Source organism: Manacus candei, unplaced genomic scaffold, assembly GCF_025592945.1.
Source record: "Manacus candei isolate 608988 ecotype Guabito, Panama unplaced genomic scaffold, ASM2559294v1 h1tg000023l, whole genome shotgun sequence".
Taxonomy (NCBI): domain Eukaryota; kingdom Metazoa; phylum Chordata; class Aves; order Passeriformes; family Pipridae; genus Manacus; species Manacus candei.
In genome coordinates this window covers 8,464,523-8,483,747 of record NW_026138071.1, presented here as the reverse complement: position 1 = coordinate 8,483,747, position 19,225 = coordinate 8,464,523, and the positions used below count along the sequence as shown (strand labels likewise).

Genomic DNA, 19,225 nt, shown 5'->3' with positions numbered 1-19,225 from the left:
TCTGTAAACCGATTTTAGCACTGCAGTCCCTTTTACTCCCAGCAGATAAATGGACCCTGTACCACCAGGCAGAACCGAAGCCAGATTTGGTGTTCCAAGAGGTACTCAATTCTCCCTTCCAGCCTGCGTCCTGCACTAGTGCTCGGCAGCGAGATGCACAAAGAGCGAAGGCGATAACAAAGCACAACCCGGCTAATTAGGTCAGAGCCGAGCCGGGCGCGATGCGGCCACTGCAGTCCTCCTTCTCCTTCTCCAGAACGTGGAAACCCCCGCTCCGCTCCTGCCGGGCACCGCAGCTCTCGCCGCTGCCGGAGCGGCCCTTGAGCCGAGCAGCAACCCGACCCCGCGCAGCTACCCCGACACCGGGCCGGGGCTGAGGCTCGCCCCGGGCTCCCAGAGGGGCTAAGCGCCTCCCCTCGCCCCCTCTCCCCCCGCCCCTCCGCCAGCCCTGCCCCGCCGCCCGGCACCGCCGCCGCTGCCGCGCCGGCCCCGAGCGCTCCCTGCGCCGCCGCTCCGCTGCCGCTGCTGCTCCTGCTCGGCCCGGCCGGGCGGGGACTTGGCAGGAACTCCCGGGGAGAGAGCGAGAGTGCCTGCCCCCGCCACCGCTCCGCTGTGGCTTTTTGGGTGGAGGAGGAGGAAGGTCTGGGCTCGGCCGAGGAGCAGGAGCCGCCGCCGCCACCGGAGAGGAAGAGGCAGGAGGGAGAGAGAGAGACGGAGAGGCGGCTGGAGCCCCCCAAAGTACCCCCCCATCCCTGCACTGCAGGCTACATTTCCAGCTTCATGGGCAAAGTGTGGAAACAGCAGATGTACCCCCAGTACACCACCTACTACTACCCCCAGTATCTGCAGGCGAAGGTAGGGTCCGGCACGCCGGGTGGCGCGGCGCGTCTGGGGCTGGCCCCGCTCCGGGCGGCCGGCCAGGGCCGAACCCGGGCGGGGGCTCCGCGGCTGGGGAACGGCCCGCGGGAGGCGGTCAGGTTGCACCGGGGGACGGAGACAGGAAAGAGCCGGCAGCCCCTTCCTGCCGCCCGCCGCCGCCCCGGGAAAGCCTCCGGGAGCCCCCGCCGGGCTCCCACCCCTTCCCTTCGCTCCCGACCGTGCCATCTCCGACCTGACTCCTTCCCTCTCGCCTTCCCCCTCCCGCCGGCGGTCCCTCCTCTTCCCCGGGGCTCTCCGCCTGTCTCCTCCTTCCCAACCACGTCCTCGGCCACCCCGCCACAGAGTGGAGCGCTGCGGGCCCCGCTCCCGCTGCCTTCGCCCAGTGCAGCCCCTGGAACGCAGGGAGAGGACCCGAAGTTCAGGCGGCAGGGCCCGGCTGAGTCTGCCATGGCCGTCCTTCAGCCACCCTGGGGTGGGGGTGCTGTGACATCCCGAGGGGTGGCAGGGCATGCTTGCTGCTGCGATGGGGATGGCTGTAATTCCAGTTAAATACGGGCACTGGGGAAGCTGCTGGACTCGGGTGGATACTCATTGTCTGTGGAGTTGGACCTTTGTGAGCTGCCACCTCGCAGTTTTCGAACTGGATTAAAAAACGCATTAAGGGTCCAGCTCCTGATGGTTAATGTTGTACGCGGGTAGGCGGCGTTTGCAGGAATATTGATGTTAGCAGTTCTTGTGGTGGTGGATCTCCACCTTTTTTTCCTTTCTCCTTCAAGTCTGTAAGGGCAGCCAGCCCCACTGCTCTAGAAGCATCATGCTGCAAACTGGCAGATGCAGAGGTGGTTGCATCAGCTGTCTGGAACATTTAGCATAAGCCTTTCCAACCACCAGTGTCACTCCTCACAAATCAAAACAGACCCATATGAGGCTTCAATGTGTGAACTTTTTTTAGAGGTTATAACCGTGGTGTGGGGTTTGGTTGTGATTTTTTTTTTCCCTATTAAAGCATCTTGCCTTTTTGGCAGTGACAGGACAAGAATTCCCTTCCCTTTATCTGCACACTTGATAGGCTCTTCTTTTTATTGTGTTTGTGTTACTGTATTGTGAAATGTATTTTTTACTGCTTGGCTGAAAAATAAATTCAGTTTGACGGTCATGAGACGTTTTACAAGGCAGCAATGAGAAGGCTTTTAAATGCGCGTTCACATATACAGAAATTGATAGAAATGTGATGAAGGTCTTTAGGTGATTTGAAATTACTAATTTCTTAAATGTCTAATCAACATCGGGCTAAATAGTACAGACTATAGCCATTTAAAGATTGTGCTACAGAGCAATCACTTCAGTACTGTTTACATATATATTTTGAATGCATTTTGAAGAAAGGTAGAATGCCTAAAGGACAGCCTTTTGCATCACTTAGCTTTATGACTATATAAATATTCTCAAATGAAACAAATGTCTTTATTCAGCAGCTTTTACCTTCATGGTTTTGTGTGGCAATAGTAAGTTACAAACCAAGTACATAACATGGAATATATACAAAGCAATGTCGTTTGGCTGTTTTGACCTGTAAATAATTAAAGAGGAAGATAAACTGTAATAGCTTACAGTAGTTACTAGAGAATGATCCTAGAAATCCATGATCCTATGAGAAAGCATGGTGGACCATCTTTTGAAAATGTTTCCTGTACAGATAATTTAATATTGATTTGTATTACAGTCAATGACATCTTCAAAGCGTCTTGTAGTCTTTGCTATAAAATTATACGACCTGAAATTACATTGCTCTGTTTCACAGAGAGAACACACAGCCATTTGACGTACACACATGAAATGAAATATTTGGGATCCAGTGGAAGTTTCCTGTTTTCATAGATCTTGATTTTATAAAAGAAATAAATGAAAAAAGGTGTCTCCTTGGTATAGATAAAAGGACCAGTAATTGTAAGTTTTGATATTCAAGTATGCAGAATCCAGTAATACAAGCAATCTTCTCCCCTTGGATCCTCTCTGAACGTGTAGAAATATTAATTTAATTCATAGTTTTCAGCTGTTCTGTTCTTTGAGCCTTAAAACAGCCTCTTGTCCACTACATGAACTATTTCAGTAATTCTGGAGAAATCTTTGTTTTTTATTAAAGACGAATGATGATAGAATTGAATAGCCTTTGCTGAATGAGTGATGGGTGATGGTATGTGATTACACTGGGGGAGGTAGGAGATTTTGAAACTAGAAGTTTTGCTTCTTATTTAAATAACAATGAAAAATCTGCTGACTAATAAACTGCAAATTGATAATTAGGAGGTGACAGGAATTGCTTGAAGATGAAGTTTTTTCTGTGGAGAGCTCAAAAATACTCATTAGAAATTGCATACATTCCTAATGGTTCTTTAGGTTAAAATGTTGATGTGGTCAACTATTTTAATTGCTACAAATATGTTATAGATTATGAAAACAGATTTGTGTTTGACTGTTATGATCTCACAGTCTTATTTATGAAGTATTCAAGCTGGTTCAATGATATATTCTGGGAGGAAATATAAACATTTGCTGTGATTCAGCACCTCCCTCCCCCTAGTCTTAGGGAGCTCAGCATCAAAAGAGATTAGTGAAACCATGGACTTAAATTAAATGAACAAAATTAACATTGGAAGAAGGTGTAAGGCTTTTAATATGAAAATCATTATGGAAATGAAAATAGTTTGAAATGGCTTTAAGTTGAAGCTTGTAAAACCTTCATTTTTGGGACTGCCACAATTTTTACTCTGGCAAATGATATGTCTGACATATCTGTAAAATTTTTGTGTCTTCTAATGAATGTATGTTTTATTACAGTTCCTATATTGCAGCATTGTATGGCTTGCCAGAGAGCATCAAAAATATTTTCAAGTTTAATGGATATTTCTAATGGTTTAGGTACTTTTAAAACAATATTTCTGTAACATTTGCTTTTCAAATTTCAACTCAGTTGTATTTCATTTTCGTACTTAATGTTTTACTTGTAATTGAGAGATTCTGTATTTCAACATTTTGGAAAATTATGTTCGTTAAGACTGTATGTGTTTTAGTAATGCTTAAAGGCCTGTCTGCCCAGGAGTAAAACCTGACTGTGCCAGGCAGAGTATTTTAAAGTTTAACAAGACAAAGTACACATAAACAAATACAAATGTATATAGACATCTCTAGGCCACAATTTGCTTTGGTCAAATAAGAAATAAAAGTGAATCCATGCTTTGTTTCCCTTTACCAAAATATCAAATGGAATTCAGGGTCACGATGCACACAACGGTTTACAAATAAATCATGATAACTAGCTGTTTTACTGTTTTTTCCTTGGAGAATAAAGTGACAATATGACTAGTTTCACTAACAGGCTTCTGTATCATAAAGGAAAGTTCTTTGTATAAAAGAGAGTTAGTAGAAGATGGAAACATTTCCTATAGATAGCGTGGTTTATCTGAAGTGCAAGCTTTTAATAGTCATAGATAATACTTATGTGATACTTGAATTCTATTTATTTTGTATGGTATTAGGTAACAGCAACACAGAAGAAATGAAATCCTTGAATCTTGCTAAATTACCTTAGAGTGGACCTTGAACTTCATAATTTGAGAGCTACAAAACTGGTGCCCTGGCAGCTCTGAGAAAAGCTAATATTTCTAGAAGTTTGTGTAGGTTTGTAGGCAGGACTGTAGACTGATATAAACTGTAGTGAGCAGGCAGATTCTGCCATGTAAAAAACTGGTTTTCAGGCTGTTCAGTGCAAACTTTAAAATGGGAACACTTCATTTTTATCCAGACCTGTTGATGGTAGAGTAAGAACAAAACAGATATGAAACTTTATTATTAGGAGACACTGGATAATCTGCAGTTAAGTGTCAATATATGAAGTTAATAGACTGATGTAGAACCTTCTGCTTTAGATGCTTCTAAAGCAGAGGAGGTTGGACCTGCTAATTGTTTGCTGCTGATGTATACCTTGGCACTGCATTCTGTACCAAGCACAGGTCTGTCACCCTTTAAAAAGTTTTACTAGCTTATGAGCTGATTTTAATCAGCATAAATGATTACTAATCAGTTTAGTTAGATTTGTTCTGTATGCACTATGACTACAAAATCTGTACATAGTAAAAGACAAGTTTACAGTAAAACAGTGCTCGTGTTTATAAGGTTGGATAGAAATAATTTGCACACTCTGTATTCTTGGAAGTTATATTAATTGTCCATAATTGTGATCTCTCTAGTTCTTGACTGGACTTAGAAATCCATTAAAAAGAAAGAAAAAAAAAAAGCACAGATTAGCTGCAAGCAAACTTTTTGTCTCCACACAGTTACCTGATCCTGTTAGCCTCCTCAGCCTCTTGAATGTGTTCTCTCCTGTTCCAGCCAGCCTGGGATTTTATTGTGCAACTACCCGAAGAATTCTTTCAAAAAATGTATTATATTGTGGAAAGAAAAGAATTGTAAAATTTATCCATTTTAAGAAAAACATGAGAGGCCTGGTGGTAAGGTAATCCCTCCAACTCTATAAAATGTACATCCCAGGGGATGTAAAATAGGGAGAAATGAAGAGTGTTACCTAGAAAGAGCATTTTCTCTATTTCCAAACATTCCAGTCCAAAACTGGGAGTGTCTGTTTACATCCATCCATCAGACAGACCACTGGTCACAATGATTGTTCTGTGTAGTTGTTCCAGCTAGCTTGTTTTGTGAGGGACATCTCTATCCTTGTCCCAGTTATAGCTACTTTTAAAGTTTGGTTCAGGTGGCTTGCTATGAACTAGAAATATGCCCTTCAGAAAGTATTTCTAGAAACTCTTGCTAGAATAATTCTTAAATATGCAAAAGCCTTTCTGGAAATGGGTTGAACAAAGTTCATACAAAGCTCTGCAAATGTCTGTCCTCCTTGTGTGGAATTACTCCAGTTTTGAACTGTTCTATTGCAGAGCTTTCATGAGAATTAATGTCATATTAGCCACCTGGGCAAATATGCATTAGAAGCAGGATGTAACCAGACATATTGTTAATAGTAGTGACTTCAGGAAGGCTTAAACTGAGATACTTCATGCTGGGAGCACTGCACTGTTTAGTGGTGTCAAGAAGGATGTATGTTAATGTATCATGTACATTATGGTGGTGTCAAGAAGGATGTATGTTAATATACAATAATGTGCATTATTGTAACTGTTTAAATAACTCTGATAAAGAAACATGAAATGTAGAAACACTTCACAACATCGTTATCTTGAAGACTGGCTTCATTGAAGTCAACGTGAGTTACGCCTTTGTTTTCAGATAAGCAATATGTACTATAATGTTAATTTATGCTTGGATTATGCTGACCATGCTTAATTTGGGGGGGATCTGAAATGACATGGTGGTCATAATCTTCACTTCAGAGGAGCAGAAGTTAGGGAGTGCTTATAGATTGTGTGATCAGGGCTGGAATCAAGGGGAAGTAGCAATGGCATCCATAATGTACTTATTTTGTATTTTTTTCCTAGGGAGTCTTTTAAAAAGAGTTATAAAAATGCTGCAACTTTCCTCCCTTAGTCCAACCTCTGTAGAGAAAGCAATGGTATAAATATACATGCACTAGAGACTGATTTTGCAAATGACAGAGTAAAAAATATTTCCTCCACCAAATTAATGGTAGAAATTACAGGTTCTTATTAGCTTTGTAATTTCTAGAAGTTTGAGACTAAACTCATCCCTAGAGTTCACTGTGCTTGATGCCTAATTTGATACTGTGTGATTGGCGTCATTTAAGAAATGTCAACAAAATCTTGGTCCCTCTCCTTGATTCTGTAGTAACTTTACTGCAGACATATGAGCAGATCCTGAGTGTGATGGTCTTAAGGGACTGACTGACTTTTACAAAAAAGTGATAAACCAATATATGACTTGAAATAGACTTGAAACATTTATTCAGTGCTTTTTTTCTTTTGTGTTTGATTGTTAACCCCTCCAGGCTCCCGGTTTGTTCCAAAGCCATTTCTGTGAAGTTTATATCCAATAGGTAGACAACAGCTGCAAAAGCCCAGAATTACACAGTCTGTCTGATTTGTACTAGTGTATTTTCTAGCTTTACCTTCAACACAGGATCCCAAGGCACTCATGAAAGGTGTGCAATAAGTTTGTAGAGGGAGAAGTTAATTTTCTTTGAATAAAATAGTTCTTTAGGTTTGTTTTTTTTTTCAAAACTCAGGTGAAACTCTTTATAATGACTGTAGTTTTTTCTCATTCTTTTAAACCACAGTTGAGCATGATGTTTAGATTCGTAAACTTATTTGTAAAGGGAACCCTATACTTCAAAATACTTGGCTTCTAGTTAGAGTATAAACCTTTAGGTCTCAGTCTCAAGGATGAAATTTCCTGAGAGCAAATTTCTAAGCTTCCACCTAGTGTTGAAAGAACAAAGAAAAGGTAGGGAAAATTATTGACATTTGCTAATGAAGAATAATACAGTATAGTAAAGCATTGTTTTCTAAACTTATTATTTTATAAAACAATATATTTAAGAAACATATCTATTGAGGATATACATCAAAAAAACCAACTTAGACATGGTTTTTCAGCTGCTTTGAAGTCCAAGCAACAGTTTAAGCTATGAATGTTGATAGCAGATGCATCACTCTTACTCAGAAAGGTAATTGATGCTGCTAATCCTAATGAAGGACACTTGATCGTGGTAGTAGTAAAGAAGTTTGAACAAAGGTGTAGTAATAAATAGGAAATTATAGCTTGGTACAGATACATATTTCAGTTTCAGTCTTCCATAATCAAGAGTGAATAACAATGGTTTCAAAAATAAATTTTTTTTCATTAAATTATGCTTTTGGTTTGAGAAATAGTCTCTTGAAAAGATGTGCTTAGATTTAGCTAAAATTATATACTTATTTTCATTGTATTGTATAGACTTTGTGGCCTGTGCAAAGTAGCGATCACAACTATTTCTACTGGAAAAACTCCTGCTTTGCTAAAAAAGTGAAAAATATTGGAGAAGCATGCTGATAAAAATCTCTTCTGCCTGAGTTTAATTCATTTCAGTCAAAACAGACACTCAACAGATTCAGGTCATATTTACTGTGGCTAATAGGTGATGATTATTATCTGACTTCCTGCATCTTAGTCTTCTTCAGCTGAATATACTGAGATCTGCATTTAACTGTAATTTCAGTAAATTCTAAGCTGAATTATGTTATCTCAGAATTGAGGAAGACGAGCTTGGACCCGAGTATAACCAGGTACCATGACTCACTTGTTTCATGGTGGCTTTTAAGCACTGTGCTCTTGTTCATGGTCTGAGGTCATAAGAGCACATTTAGCCTCAATTGCTCTGACTTGATGAAAACATTTCAAAATATATTTAAGCTAAATTTCTGAAATCTCAGCACACATGTAAGGCCTATGAAAAGTACTTCAAAATCGTTCCAGGTAGATAAGCAGAGCTTACTGATACAAAATGGAACTCAAAATGTTTGGCATGACTCTTGTGCATGGAGAGGAAAGTATTGATCTTTTGTAGGGAGATAGAGTCAACGGGCTTCACTTTGTAAATTTTACAACAGGTTAAGAACTGAATTCCCTTGCTTGTCTCTTGGCAACACACACTGACACAATTTTTACAGCAGTTTGTAGGCTGTGGTAGTATCTGTGACCTCTTCTATCCCTCAGGCCATAGCTACATAATCACTTTAATTTTACATAACTATGCGCAGCAGCCAAAAAGGACAATCTTGTCTTCCCCCATTGCTCCCAGCAACCCATTCCTCTCCCTTCCCCTGTGCTGGCACAACCATTCGTATGATCGTCAGTGAGCTGAATCAAGAAACCAGTCTGGCTGAAAACTAACCCCAAACCCACCACCTGCAATACATTTTTACAGTGGAGCAACTAATGTGATACTTAAGGAGTTTGAGATTTGCGTGGCTATAGGTAAAGTTGTCTCTGAGAGAAGTACATCCTCATAGGCCTCGCTTTTGTCCAACAAAGTGGTGTTGTGTAGCTTTTCTGAATAAAAGGTTTTCTGGGGCCTTGGCCCACAGACCTCTTAGGTTAGCAAAATCTGCTGATTTCACATATATGGTGATAACTGTTAACATAATTTTTCTATGACTTTATCTTTTCTTTTACTCTTTTAAATTGTGTTAGATGTTGGTTCACTAACTCTGCGCTAAGGGACAGACTCTTTTGGGTCTGTCTTTCATTCTTAGGACCAATGATTGTGGAAGTAAGTGTGAAATAATTTGCTGAGAGGGCTTAAGTTAGGTATAGGCCTGGGAGGAAAGAAAGAATCAAATGTAAATGGAACTTCCAGAGGCCTTGTAGCATAGTGTTGCATCTAACTTTCCATTTTCAGCACAATGCAACATTGATATTTTATTTCATTCTGGGGAAAGAGGGGAGAAAGCTGGCACTTCAAATTAGCAGCAGTTGCAGAATTAAGACAAGGGTGTTAGTGACTCATTTGGAAAAGTACTAGCTAAAACATTCTGTCTCCTAGAAAAAACATTAAAGAAGGGTTTATGATACAAACTTTGAATTTCATTAATAGTGTCAGTGACCCTCTGTTTTCCTCAGGGTGGCTTTCCTGGTTAGTGACCGTTTGCATTTGACAATGGCACATTAAAGCGAGGAGAATAAACAGGGACATTTTGGAGGGGGAAACATCTCTCTTAACAGGGTCAAAGACTTCAGAATGCCTCCTTCTTCTTTTGACCCAGTCAGTTAGCCAAAAATTCAGATTCTTAGTAGGCTATACTTAGTAGTTTCTTTGATGTGTCTGAATTATTGACAAAGAGTAGTCAAACTCCAGTTTCCTTGAACACAGGGATCCTGAATCATAGAAGCAGTTTCTTTGTTCTCAGTCCCAAATTCCTTTCCCCAGTTCACTGTTCTCACTGCTCAGGCCTTTTACTGGATTGTATACTCAGGTTGTACTCTACTCTTTCCATATCCGTATTTCAGTGACTTTTTTTCCTTTTCTGAGAAATATGTATATTCCCCTGTTTTATGCCCGGGTCCGACAACCAGCTTTATTTAGCTTTAAGAAAAAAAACCTAAGGGGAGATCTAATTGCTCTCTAAATGTATCAAATGAGAATGTATAGACAAGGTGGAGCCAGACACTTATTGAAGATGTACAGGGATAGGATCACAGGATAATTCAGGTTGGAAGGATCATCAGGAGCTCTCTAATTCGGTTTTCTGCTCGAATCAGGGTCATCTAGAAGATCAGACCAGTTTGCTTAGGCCATTATTCAGTCTAGCCTTGAAAGTCTCCAAGGATGGAGATGCACAGCCTCTCTGCACTGGTCCAATACTAGTGATTTTTTTTTCCCCTTATGTCCAGTCTGAACCTCTCTTGTTTTGACTTAGGCTCATTGACTTATCATCACGCCATGCACCACTGTAAGAACCTGGCCCCTTCTCCTTGATAACCTCCTCAGAATTTTCCATTCTATAAATGGAAAGCTGCTATTAGCTCCCACCAAAGCCTTCGCTTCTCCAGCCTGAACAAACCCAGCTTTTCACAGAGCATGTGATCCAGCCCCCAGCCCCACCCTCCACTGAACTTGCTCTAGTTTATCAGTGTCATTTACTGGGGGCCCAAAGCTGCATGTGGTATTCTAGATGGAGCCCTTCAAATAGGGGGATAGTCACTTCCCTCACCCGAATGCAACCCAGGAGGAACACCTGCCAGAGCATGCTGCTGGCTTATGCTTGGCTTGCTGTCTCCCACAGCACCCAGGTCTGTTCCAGCAGAGCTGCTCCTCATCCTGTCAGTTCTCAGCTGACGTCATTTCAAGGGACTCTTCCTTCACAAGTGCATCATTCACTGTTCTCTTCTTGTCTACAGAAGCAGTTGTTTTATCATAGAAGGGAATAGGCAATAGGATGCAACACAATGGACACAAGTTGTGACATGAGAAATTTGTAATTAGAAATTAAGAAATTCTTTTTTTTCACCATAAGGGTGGCCAAGAACCTGAACAAATGCTGAGAGATGTTCTGGAATCTCTTGGAGAGGGTAAAAAAACTCAACTGGACAAGGTCCCAAGCAACCTGCTGTACTTGAACCTGCTCTTGGAGGGCAGTTGGACTGGATGACCTCCAGTAATTATTTCCAGACTAGTGTGTAATTCTGTAAGGTAGGCTCTGGTAACTGTCCATCAGTATAGGAGGCTCTGAAGAAACTGTTACTGCTCCTTTCATGTTCCGTCATTGTAAGCTGTGCTATGGAATTTGGAAAGGAAATCCCTTTTTCTGTTTAACAGAACATGATTGTATAATGCATGTTATATATGCAAATGATATTTCAATAATCATAAATCTTGCAAATTCCCTATCCCATTTTAGCAAATATCTTATTTAAGCTGCTTAAAATTTAAGGTTTTAGGTTTGTCTATTTGTTTGTTTTTCTCCTGGCAGAACATTATAGTGCTACAAAATTATGCTGTAAATTGTGACAGACTTGTAAATGTTCTCATACCAAATCACCTCTTTAGCCTGACATTTCTTGTTCCTGCATCAAATCTGAATGTGTTGATAAGTTTTTGTCTTGAACATGGATTAAAAATTAAATAAAATAATAATTAACCCCCAAATAAATCTTGTTTCTTTCTAAGCAGACAGTATTTGGAGGAACAGCAGAGTACTGAGGAAGGCAGTGTTCTGACTTTCTAGGAGAACAAATGGGAAGAATTAGCATGTTCCTCTTGCTTTTCACTGACAGTTTTGCTATATCTCACATGACTTTTCTTCCAAATTACAGTAAGTTCATCAGCTGCAGAAGCAATGGATACATGAAAGGCTTCCAAACCCACCCACCCAGCTTCTTTAGCCCACTCTGCTTTTATTAGCACTTCTTTCCAGTGTCTTTTATATACTTACTCCCCCAGATTTTCTAAGGATTTTCAATGGCAGGTATAATAATAGGAACTCACATGTTACCAAATCCTGAAGTTAATCTTAAAGATGCTGCTTCTACTAGATCTTAAAAAAAAATAAAATCACAGCCATGGTTGTCAGCCAGATTGATGATAAGAAAAATATGTAAAACCCACCAAATGTCAGTTAATTTTTACACTGCTAACTAAATAATCTGATCGTGGTTGTCCCTTAATTCTGATAATCAGGTTTCTTGTTAGGTGCCAGAATATATATTTAGGGACCCAGCACTGGATTAAGTTGGCCTTAAGATGACTTTCATGACCAGGGAGTTGAAGAGACAGCAGTATTGTCAATCCAAGTTATTATCACAGAAAATAAATTGCCCAACTGAACACATCTTTATTTTCTCCTTTATCCTGGAATGTTTACCTTGGTGGTGACTGGGCTATCTGAATATAAAAAAAAAGTACAGATTTTTACAAAAATATAGAATTGGGGGAAAAAAACAAGATACATTTGTGCACTGAGAATGTTTTTGTTCTTAGGGATTTTAAATGCTATTCTTGGACTTTCATTTAGTTGAGGGCTTGGGAGTAGGGGGTAGTGTTACCAAGCATCTAACAGTTACATACTAAATAGCCATGCTGCTTTCTGGGAGAAATAGCAAAATACCATGGTAAAAATGAAAAAAGAATAACAGAAGTTTGCTTTGCCATGTTACCCCCAAAAGAGTCAGAAAAGCAACTATGCATATTTTATATTCGATACCTGTTTTCTTCTTTTAAAATTGAAAGTGGAATTCTATGTCAGATGAATAATTGAATAATGAACACATGAGTTATAGATAGTTTTTAATACTCATATGAAATATAATGGGTCATTTTTCATGCTTACTTACACTCTATTCAGCTCTGTCAAGGTTAGTATAAATGGATCCTCTTTACTCATATTTATATGAAGTTTAGAAACGTTTATATGCTGAACAACAGAACTCCTGGCATTTCTGTGACACACCTTTTAAGAGTAGAAATTTATCTGAGTGTTGTCTTTCAAAATGTATTCCATCTTTTTCATTGATGGAAATCGTGCTGTTTTTGTCATCCAGGGAGGATGCTGCACATCCCAATGCTCTGGTGGCAATTGTATACACACATTTTTAAAAAGTGTTGGATATATAGTCTAGTTTAGATTTACCTACCAGTTGTTAGAAAATATCCACAGTTGATTCAATTTTCTTGATTGACTAGTTAGTGTTATTCTTTGGTCTTTGAAAGTGTGGTGTCTACTCTGCAAGACAGCCTGTGCTTCGAGTAATTTGGATATTGGGCAATCTAGTGAAGTATGGATGTGTGCGTATTATTTATAAAATATTCTGGCTTGCTGTCTATATAATGAAGGCATTCATGTGTAAAATGGGCCCTAGTTGTGATTTTTTCATAAACTAAGACCTTAGTCCTTCTCTTGACACTGATACTGAGCTCCATGTGTTCTCTAGTTTACATGTCCACAGAATTTAGTCTTTGCAGAAAAAATCACGCACCAGAATCTTACTTTTATGTCAAGCAATAATAAACATTATAATATTAATTTTAGTATTTGTTTCATTATAGCCTCCCATTTTTCAGTTTAAATGATCTGCAAAATCTCCAGACCATACCAGACAGCATATAGCTTTAAAGCAGAATTCTGGAGCCTCTAGATGCCTTGGAGACAGTGGAAAGAAGCCTTGCTGGTATCCAGGGTTGTATATAAGTTAGAGTAACTCTGACTTGCCTAATTACTGGAGGATGTCAGGAGGCTGAGCTGGGATTTCTGTGAGTAGAAAGCTGAGAGCCACGTCTAGAAATGAAAAAACATTTCACAGTTCTAGTGAGAATCTTTTGATAATTGATACTTATAGGAGTAGCATCTGGAAAAGAGGAAAGTCATGTCAGGATGCCATTGAGATAGCAACAGAGAAGTAATCTGGGTTCTGCAATTTTATATAATATTGGATTCGCCAAAACAGCAGGCAGCTTTAGAAGAACTACCTGCTGTTAGTCCTTACTCCCACATTGAGACCCAGAGCACCTGGTCTTGAGAATGGTGGGTTTGAACACAATAGAAATGGTTCCATGGGACTGATCCAGTTTGCTTTCTCTACCCCTGAGCATTGAGCTTATCTCTGAAAGTAGGTTAAATAGACTCTTAAAAGCTGGCTACAGACCTGTCTCTTGAGCCTTGTGCTGTCATTTGAGATAGGAAAAGAGGAAAAGGTAACTGAAAAGTAAAAAGCCAGATGGAGGGAAAACTAATTTTGAAAGAGGCAAATTGCTGTAGAGAACAGATAAGGAAAAAGAATAAGTGAAAAGAGCAGAGAAGAGCAAAAGCCCAATTCAGTGGAGAGGCTGTGGCATGTGTGCCAGAACATGGCACAAGAAGACACCTCCAGCTGCCAGGCCATCCATGGGGAGTTGCATCTCCAACAAAAGGAGATTGAAGGCAGTATTCTGCAAGAACTCAGTTTGGGGACTGCTAAAGTTCAGCAAGAATGAAAGGTTATTTTTACAAAAACAATGGACAGATTTGGGGAACAAACAGGACCTCTGGGAAAGGCCTTGTTTTATACAGATTGTGAGAGGACAAAAGATGCTCTTGGGGCAATTGTGGCAGTCATCTTTGCCTCAACTTCTGCAGCCCTGTTGTGATAATGTAGATAAAGTTACGGAGGTAAACTCAGAACTGAAGAGTTTGCCATTTCTTTTTACTTCCTGTAGATTGTACATCTGTTTTCTTATTACACTGAAACTAGAGTAAATGCAAGAACTTCCTGAACAGGCTCTCAAGTGACGTGGTGATGTTGCAATTCTTTCTGGTATTTTATTTTTATGGAATTTTCTTATCCTGATAGGTGTGGCATGAATCTGAATCAAAGAAAGTATACAATATAACAAAGAGTAAATGTAGTTAGTATCCACTTAGGAGCCAGAATATCACTATACTATATCACACACTGCTCCTAGCAAAAGTGGCTAAACAGAAAAGAAACCCAGAAGGCACCCATCTCAATATGAAAAATCAAAAGAGTATGCTTGAGAAATAGAGCTCAGTTGAAATCATACAGTACATTAGCTAGAATGAAACTTAGAATTTATAGTGACATATTTTCATGTCTTTAAACTTCATACATAGAAAAATATGCTTTCTTACATTAAAGTTTTCATCATTCATTTGTGCTGTTTGTATTATGCCAGAATCCTTATGTGTCTGGTCATATGTCAGCTCAGAGGCTAAGGTCCATCCTACCAGCCTTGAGTGGATTCTGTGTTTGGACTAGAAATAAGATTCCAGTCCAATTTGGTGAGCAGAGAAGTGGGCTTTAAGGTCACTTTTAGGGAAAAGCAGGACCAAGAGCAGGTTAGAAGTGCTCAAGTCATCGCCACAGAATAGCATTTGCAGTTCCTGTAACTGAGATAGGATGATCTGTATATTTTAATTCATATTTTTTGTGAAATGGCCAGAATCATTCTCAGCTGTGCTATGGCCTTTGGAGATGGTGGAGATCATGATACTCCAAAGGAGTAGCACGGAGTTTATATTTTTTTTTGTCACAGTCTACCTCTGTGGAGCAACACAGCCCAAGAAAGGTCTTCAGTTTTATGGAGAGGGAGTCACAAATAAGTCACAGTGATTTTGCACTTCCAGTATGTTGTCCTGAAGCCATAACTACATCCAAACAAGAGTAGATCCTTTTTATTTTGTTCATATTTAATGTCTCAGTTTTGTAGCTTTTGGTTTTGTTTCTTTTTGTTGTTGGTGGGACTTCTTTAATCATGGGTTATACTGGTGATGTTAGCTCTGAAACATTATATAATCCCAGACTTTTGCGCATATAGTTTCATCTTGCATTTCTCTTGTTTGCAGTGATCCTCTGAGAATGGTGTTTGGCATCTAGTTCCTTTTATTCTGACAGCAGGGATCCTTGAGAGGTAACTGCAGTGCAAGCACTGGGCACAATACTAGCACAGCAAGCACTGGTGGAAGGCCAGGTATAAGGATTTATTAGGTATTCTGGAATAATTATCCCCAAATAGTTTCAAGTGAGCAGAGCTTTCCTCTTGAAAAAGAGCACCCTCGTCCAAAGCAGCTTAATCCACTTTCAAAGCCAGCTAAGCAAGAAAAGGCATTCTTATTCTGCAAGGTGATTGCCTTGTCATGGCAGTTACTTGGAGATGTTTTTACATTTAAATCTGTTAATGGATGCACGAGGCTTCTGTTCCTGCTTCTTTCCAGGATGAAGCTTTAAGGGTTTGATGATACTGAAGTAAACACATTGGAGTGTTAGAGAGTAAAAGCTGTCAACGGTGCACAATATTGACGCTAACAAGATTTAGAGCTTGTATGCACTTAAAAATATAATGGAATTTATAAGGAAATACTTTTCTGGAATTACTGAGTGTGTTAAATTCCCATATAGATGTTCACATATCTACATGTCCCTATCCGAGGCTATTTCTTAGTGGTTCCGGTAATTTTCCAAACATAGACAAGACTTAATTAAGCTGACTCAATGTGCTAAACTCATGTAATCTAAAACTCTTTTAACTGTATTGTCCTCTAATTAATAATTTTAATAGTTTTAATTATATTACTAAATCCAGTAATAGCAGAAGTAAATAAATGCGCAATAAATATTTATTCACTTCACTAAGTGAGCATTTTGCCTGCCTGCAGCATTCAGAACTGGGCTGCAGAGCACGTGTTAGAACACAGATGAGATTTCTCTGCATACTTTTTTCAAAGTCTCCTTTCTTGAGAATTATAAGTACTGAAATTACACAGGTATCTTGGATTTAATTTTAAATTGAAAGGTTTCTAGAATGTGCAGTAATGCAAAACACAACTACACGAATGTATCATAGTTATATTAACACATTAAATAGTAAGAGTTTTATAGGTAAAAAATTATGTTACACAGAAGAATGAAGTTGCTTAGCTTTATAAAAACCACATTTACAATGATGTATGCATAGACTTAATTTAATTACTTTAAGTGTTGGCATGAGAGACCAATTCAGCTCAGTTGTAGCCCTCCAATTAAAATTGGAGGGGAATAGAGTTAAATAAGTAACGCTGAGTAGAATTTGATGCTAAATACAGAAAAAACTCAGTTGTAGTGTGCAACATGTTCTACTTTTGTGACTCTTATAGACTTCAAAGAGAATTGTATGTTTGCATCCCAGGGCAGAAATTGGCCATGTGCTTGGAAGCATGAAATCTCTCAAGGTAATACTTCATAACTATGGAATGTATCCCAGGACTGATATGTAGCTAGGAACTGAGAATCAAATTACACTTTAGAAATACTTGAAATTAAATGTTTTTCTAGTTAAAGAGAGCACTATGCTGGGTAAGCAATATATGTTTTCTTTCTCTAGAGGTGCATTGGAGCATAAATATATGAAGCATTTAAATATCTGTGTATGTATTTCCTGGTCTTTATTGGATTTTAGTAAAATTTCTTTAGGGAAAAAAAGTTTTTTTTTCTTGACTTCATTTATTAGTGTTTTATGTTTGCATCTACTTTTAATTTCTTTTTACATTATTCTTTTTTTCACTCCAATTAAGTTTGAAATTTCTGATTTTTTAATTAATTTCCAAATTAATTAATTTCCAATTAATTTCCAAACATACAGACTTGTTTCATCAAGGAAAGGAGCAAATATCACTAAATATTGGCATCTGCACAGAAGCATTCAGTATAGTGCTCTCAGTGGTCTTTTATTAAAAAAAAAGCTACCACGAACAAAAAATAAATTGATGATCTTTGTTGTTGGTGCACTGGAGATGGACAATAATTTCCTGACTATTCATTCTCACAGTGACCCAGACCCTTGCAGGTGCAAACGAGCTGTTTTGTCCTCGAGTGGACATACCTTCTGTAGTATCAACTCCACTCACTTCTCCTGAATCCATTCCCAGTGCAAGCCAAAGCCCCATACTGATCAGGTTTAGTGAGGGGTATTGGACTCCATCTATCTTGTTTTCTTCCTGTGATACTACTGCCCACCTAGAACGTTGTTGTGCCAGGGAAGGTGATGATCACGATTTCAGGTAAACAGCTGTCATATTTCGGGAGACCCTTCTCTGTTGACTTTGACTGTTGTAAGGAATTGCTGAGGATCCAGCTAAACCTGCAGAGAGCAAATTTTGTGGGAAACAGAAAAGGATATTTATTTGAAATAAAATAAATAGTAAAGAAAAAGCAGATTTTTGTTCTTTTACTTGATGTTCTGTTCATATGAGCCCTGGTGGTTAGGAGGATTGTCTCTGGAAGCTGGGTTTGTGGCAGACTGGAAGGTACTTGGCAATTGATATGGCTTATTGATTATTACTCTTTATACCCTTGAGGTGCCCTGGATGTCCTCTACACAGATCAGGCATCCATTGAGATAATCCTTGGGTTTAAGATAGATTACTACTTTTTTAAAACTTTGTTGCATTCTGTGAGTTCAATATCCTGTGACTAATGGGTACTATTAGGGAAATCTCAAATGTCAGGGAGATAACGTCAGGCTCATCGGAGACCTGATAAAGAACAAAGCAACACATTAATCTCAGTGTTGAGAGACCTATATACACCTCAGCTGCAACAGAGATGTTATTTTTCACTAATACTTTATTTCTGTCAGTTTTAACAACCTTCAGCTCTACGTCACAATTCTTAAAATGCTTAATCATGGGAATATCATTTGGACCTATTAATGTAGTTAAGAGTATTCACATGGTTAAAACTTTGAAGTTCTATCTGACCCCAGCAGATCAAGTCTGAAGTTTTGCCTATCTTTACTATAGCTCTGAATTGTCTAGATTCTGACAAGCACATCAGTAAAAATTAAAATGTGCTGTACTTCACATAAGTTTTTATATGTATATAGTGGGGGATTGAAGAAATACTATACTGGGTTTTGTGTTATGATGCAAACTAAAAGCCATTTACAAAAAAGCACATCTTGCAGTACTCATCCCCAGAAAGGGATTTCACATGAAGACCATGTATTTGTATGAAATACATTTCTTCAGTGAAATTTCACTGTCCAGCTGAAAATAAAATACAGCAGCACTTATATAAGAGAAACCTAGGACACTGTAAATTATGTCCTTTGAGCAATAAATGAACTTTCTTCCTAAATTGAACTGAAGTTTAGGAATGCAGTGTTCTTTGTCTTATAATTGTCTGCCTACACACACCCAGTCTGCACTTAGAACAACTCACCACTGAAGAAGCACACGTCCTATATTTTTGTTCTCAGATGTGTATTTTTGTAGTGGAAGATGTCTTTACATTAACAAAAATAACTTCATAATGATTATATATTAGAGTTAGTGGTGCCAGTTTCACATTATTATATGCATACATACTTGTTAGAACATGAATAATATTTTCAGAGTAACCATACATTTTGTAG

General features: G+C 39.1%; 1 protein-coding gene across 3 annotated transcripts in view; it reads left to right on the top strand.

Annotated features, from left to right (window-relative positions):
• The first annotated feature begins 443 nt into the window (after positions 1 to 443).
• Positions 444 to 19,225, top strand: part of RBMS1 (RNA binding motif single stranded interacting protein 1) — a 151,304-nt gene continuing 132,522 nt past the window's right edge. For 2 of the 3 annotated variants that reach the window (XM_051787674.1, XM_051787675.1), the window contains exon 1: positions 636 to 855. In XM_051787674.1, coding sequence (XP_051643634.1) covers positions 781 to 855 — 75 coding nt within the window. In that variant the 5' untranslated portion in view covers positions 636 to 780. Of the gene's footprint in view, positions 856 to 19,225 lie in introns of all 3 variants that reach the window. The other variant, XM_051787673.1, reaches the window with a different exon arrangement.